This window comes from Teleopsis dalmanni, chromosome 1 (assembly GCF_002237135.1).
Source record: "Teleopsis dalmanni isolate 2A chromosome 1, ASM223713v2, whole genome shotgun sequence".
In the NCBI taxonomy this organism is placed as follows: Eukaryota; Metazoa; Arthropoda; class Insecta; order Diptera; family Diopsidae; genus Teleopsis; species Teleopsis dalmanni.
The window spans coordinates 200,861,555-200,866,597 of record NC_051846.1 but is presented as its reverse complement, the minus strand read 5'-3'; the positions used below and the strand labels follow the sequence as shown (position 1 = coordinate 200,866,597).

The 5,043-nt window shown below is 26.2% G+C and overlaps 1 protein-coding gene across 1 annotated transcript; it reads right to left on the bottom strand.

Moving 5' to 3' along the window:
- Window positions 1-264: 264 nt before the first annotated feature.
- Window positions 265-2,901, bottom strand: LOC119671309 (putative uncharacterized protein DDB_G0287457). The gene is made up of 3 exons (XM_038081890.1): window positions 2,652-2,901; window positions 2,091-2,589; window positions 265-2,028 (listed from the first exon to the last, which is right to left on the bottom strand). Exons 1-3 carry the CDS (start codon window positions 2,780-2,782, stop codon window positions 400-402), a joined length of 2,259 nt encoding a protein of 752 aa, XP_037937818.1. The 5' UTR covers window positions 2,783-2,901; the 3' UTR covers window positions 265-399.
- Window positions 2,902-5,043: the final 2,142 nt, after the last annotated feature.

Genomic DNA, 5,043 nt, shown 5'->3' with positions numbered 1-5,043 from the left:
TTATTAGACCTTTTAATTTTTGCCAGCAAATGAATATTAATTAAATTACATCTCAACTTAAGGTTTTATGCTTTAATTGTATAAGATATAAATGTTTTTTAGAATATGTGACAGATTTGTTATAAAAAAAAAATATAATTCAAATAATAATAATTATAACTCATTTAAAATTGACAATAAAAAACCCAAAAAAATTAAATAAATTAAATTAAATTAAACTCAATTTTGAAATTTTTATCAGACATTTTACAACCATATCTGATCTTACATATACTTTTCAACATAGACTATAAACCAGTTATTCAATTGCCAAATTTTTTAATAAATTTCATAATGTCAAAAGTCATAAAACGAACTTGAACTATTATATATATATATATTATATATTATTCAATTAATTTAATTGTTCTTAAAAGGTATTGGTAGAAAATTAATACCTTGCCTTGCACATTCAAGGCGCTGTTTTAGATTATTACCGAGATACAATCGAATATCCGTATCCAGGTCTTTTATATCCTTGCCACCTGATTTTTTATTTTTTTTACCATATGACAATTTAAAGCGATCGTTTCTTGGTTGATCAACATTTTCAACTCGTAATTCCTCATATCGTTTTTGTGTTTTAAAACACTCTTGAGTTTGAGATGTGCCATCACTACTTTGTTTTCTATTACAAGTAACTTGAATATCACCAGCACAATGTTTGAAAGATTTAGATTTCATTGCTTGATTACCACTTTCTGTTTTAACAACATGAAGAGGTTCTTTAGGTTCCACCCACTTATTCATATTATGTTGACCACTGTTATTAGGAAATACTTGAAGATCATTAGTGTCATGATTTTGAAAACCATTACGACTGTTGGATTGTTTACCAATTTCTTTGTAATTATTTTGGTCAAACTCTTTAGAATTCTCCCACTTATTTTGTTTAGAAACATTATCAAATTGAATACCACGTTGTAATTTTCCATTGTCAATATCCAGATATTTTTGATTATTACTTAACGCATAACCAGAATCTTTTTTGACAATATCAGCATTAAATGTTTCTTCAATGGCCTTATAATTCTGTAGTTTATGATTTTTATTATATTCTTCAGAATGGTTGTGTTGTTTATTAGAACTTAAACATTTTTGAGTACTAGTACCAATTCCATCGAAATTATCAACACGTTTCTGCTGTGGAAGATGAGTAAAATATTCTGAATTATCCATATTATGTTGAACACTGTTATCAGAAATTACTTGAATATCATTAACGTCATGATTTTGAAAACCATCACGACTCTTGGATTGTTTTACAATTTCTTTGTAATTATTTTGGTCAAACTCTTTAGAATTCTCCCACATATTTTGTTGAGACACATTACCAAGTTGAGTACGCCGTTGTAAGTATTCATTGTCTATATCAGGATATTTTTGTTTACTTAACTTATAACCAGAATTTTTTTCGACAATATCAACATCAAATATTTCTTCAACAGCCTTGTAATCCAGTAGTTCATGATTTTTATTATATTCTTCAGAATGGTTACGTTGTTTATTATAACTTAAAGATTTTTGAGTACTAGTACCAATTCCATCGGAATTATCAAGACGTTTCTGCTGTGGAAGATGAGTAAAAGATTCTGAATTACCCATATTATGTTGAACACTATTATCAGAAATTACTTGAATATCATTAACGTCATGCTTTCGAAAACCATTACGATTGTTAGATTGTTTACCAATTTCTTTGTAATTATTTTGGTCAAACTCTTTAGAATTCTCCCACTTATTTTGTTTAGAAACATTATCAAGTTGAATACCCAGTTGTAAGTATTGATTGTCAATATCAGGATATTTTTGATTACTTAACTTATAACCAGAATCTTTTTCGACAATATCAGTATCAAAGTTTTCTTCAGGAACCTTATAATCCTGTAGTTCAATGTTTTTATAATTTTGTTGGGATTTGTTACATTGTTCATTATAAATTAAACGGTTTTGAACATAAGTAGTACCCATTTCATCGTAATCATGACGCTGTAAATAAGAAATAAAAACTATAAACTTATTCTTATTATGTTGTTACTTTTAAAACTCACTTGTTTATATTTAGTACTAGATGTTCGAAAACTTGAACATTGTTTACCATTTAGTATATCACCGCCTTTGTTAAATTCTTGACGATTCTCCCACTTATTTTGTTCAGAAACATTATCAAGTTTTGTGTCACATCGTAAAGATTGAGCATCAATACCAGGATACTGTGGATCACAACTAAAATCTTTTTCATATTGTTTATCAATAAATTTATCTTTAACAGCTTCGCGATCCCACTTTTGTTGAACATTGGATTCCTGCAATCTATTACTTTGATCATATCGTTTAGAATCATTGTGCTGTTCATTGTTATTAAAATGTTTTCGAGTCATCGGACCAACAAGCTGATCATGTTGTTGTTGATCATTGTGATTATTGCTATTTGGATCTTCATGATTGTCAACATATGCATGAACTATGTTCCTTTCGCTAGAAATCTCTTTTTTTGGCTGCAGCTCTTTATATACTTCTTCGCGATACTTTACGAATGGTACGAGATCACTATTTATACAAGACATATGCATATTTAAAACTGTGCACATACTATAATATATCATACTTACGGCATTTTTCTGCATACTAGACGATGATTGGGCCAATCAATTCTTTGGCAATTTTCACTACAATAAGGTTCCCCACACCTTGCACAAGTATGAGAAGCTTTTTTATAACATCTTTCACATATCTCCTCCATAATCGCTTAGCATATTCAAAAACACTTATTTAATTAAATAATTCATTAATTAAATATTTGTCTTTTTCAAGAAATGCTATATATATATGCCTATGGACAATTAAAACACGAGAATTGAGCAAAATTTGTATTCCCGTTAACTTAACGAAGAAATGAATTAATGAAATAAAGAAATGCGATTTATGCATCAAAAGGGAATCAGCAGCTCAGTTCAGCGACTTAAACCCAGGGATGCTTTTGAATCAACAAGTTTTGTGCATTAATTATAAAATATTTGCATTCATATATGCATTCGTATGTTTTTTTTCAGTTGTTATCAACTTACAAAAATAAGTTAAATTTTAAGTTGCGAAAACCAATCTTATATTACATTTAATTTAAAATAAACTCTAAATTTAGAGTAAAATTACGTTTAAGTTTTAAAATCAATATTGCAACAGATTATGGATGAATTCTGAGACAATAATCATATAAATGATCATTTTTATATTTTTATTAAATTCAAATATAAATATTGAAAATTTATAGATGTTGAAATTAAAATATTTTATCAACTTTATTTTGCTATTGTGAACCAAGAAGTAAACCACAATATCTTAATTACTAAATAAATATGAACATTATACTAAATACCTACAAAATAATTGGGAAATTTGTTTAAAAAATAATATTTTCACTTTTAGTGACAATAAAAACCTAACCGCCAAAAACAATCAAATTAGGAAATTTAGCGTTTTATCCGGAGCAATCAGCTGTTTTTAAAAGTTAAGAAAATCAGCGAATAGAAATTAAGCGTACCGGGTTAGCAAAATCGCCAAAGTCGCTAAAATGCATTTAAAGAACTTTAACGATGGAGTTTTAGCGATAGCTATTAGTAGAATCGGCTTGCTATTTGTTGATTATAAAAGTAATGTCCCATATTATAGTCATTAAAGTAACATACAAAATTTAAAATTTTTTTATTTAAAGTTTAAGATCGTACACTTCAATACGCTTTTTTTATTTAAAGTTAAATACTTTTTACTTCAAAACGCTTTTATTTCTGTTATAATTATAAAACTTATTTTGTTCTTAACCACTTTGCATGTATTTTAAAATATTGTATAGAAACTTGTAAAGAATAATATTAATAATAAAAATATTTTAGAATATTTTATAGTTGCGTTTTTCAGCTAAAAGTTAATTATTTCAAATAAACTTATTTATTATTTATATTAAATTATTATAATAATTTTAGATAAAAAAAATCGACACATTATTTTCTGATCAATTTAGTAGTTTTATTGCAATGAAATATGAACTTTATAAAACTTTATAAGGCTTTAACTCTGAATGCAAGCATGTTGCTTGCATATTTTTAAAAGAAACACAGTAGTGGTACTCACGATCACCTATGAATAAGCTTCGTCTGGTTTCAAATAGGTATGAATTGTTTCGTTAAAAATCGTACATTTGTTGACAACATACTGATCACATTGAATTTCTTATATTTTTAGTAACATGTGATTGTTAATTTCTCAGGCTACCGATATAAAAAAATTAAATTAAAATTAAACTTTCTTTTAATATATTAGAAAATATTAAAACTTGAAATATAATCAAAATGCCATAACATAGCTCTATAGTTGATATTTTTTTTAATTCTTATTTTAAAGTTTGAACCTTTTACCAGTTTTTTCTTGTGTTGCTGTCTTTTCTTCTTTATTCAACAGAAGGTCTTTTATTTTTGAGAGTAAGAACAGAGTTCTCTCATAAAAACTAATTTTTTATATTATATCTATCCCACAACATGGATGCTCTCTATTAATTTGTTATTATATGAATTTGTGATATGTTTAGACAATGCCATATTCATATTATTTTACACATTTTTTTATATATTCAAAATTATTAAACAAATATTTAATGTTTTTATTAGTGTCGACCTCAATATTTATGTTTTAAATTTGGCCGGGCTTTAGGTCGTGGTTTCAAATTTTGTTTTTATATAATAATTTTTATTGTATAAAAACACAAATTTTAAATTAAATAAAATATCACATTTATTACTTGATGTAATATATTTTATTAATTAACAAATATTTCGGTCTACTTTGTAGACCATCTTCAGTGTTACAATTAATACAAATATTTGTAAAGCCCGGCCAAATTTAAAACAAATATTTAATACTAAAATTAATACTCATATTATTACTTACATGGACACTCTATTGTAATAAATTCGCCATCATAATAGAACATGTGAATTTTTTGGGTTAGTT

What these genes read in the sequence shown, in the direction of transcription:
- LOC119671309 (XM_038081890.1), bottom strand. Translation starts at nt 2,782, where the DNA reads ATGGAGGAGATATGTGAAAGATGTTATAAAAAAGCTTCTCATACTTGT. An exon ending in CTAGTATGCAGAAAAATGCC is followed by an intron (nt 2,590 to 2,651) that starts GTAAGTATGATA and finishes TTGTATAAATAG; the next exon opens with TGATCTCGTACCATTCGTAA. An exon ending in CTAGTACTAAATATAAACAA is followed by an intron (nt 2,029 to 2,090) that starts GTGAGTTTTAAA and finishes TCTTATTTACAG; the next exon opens with CGTCATGATTACGATGAAAT.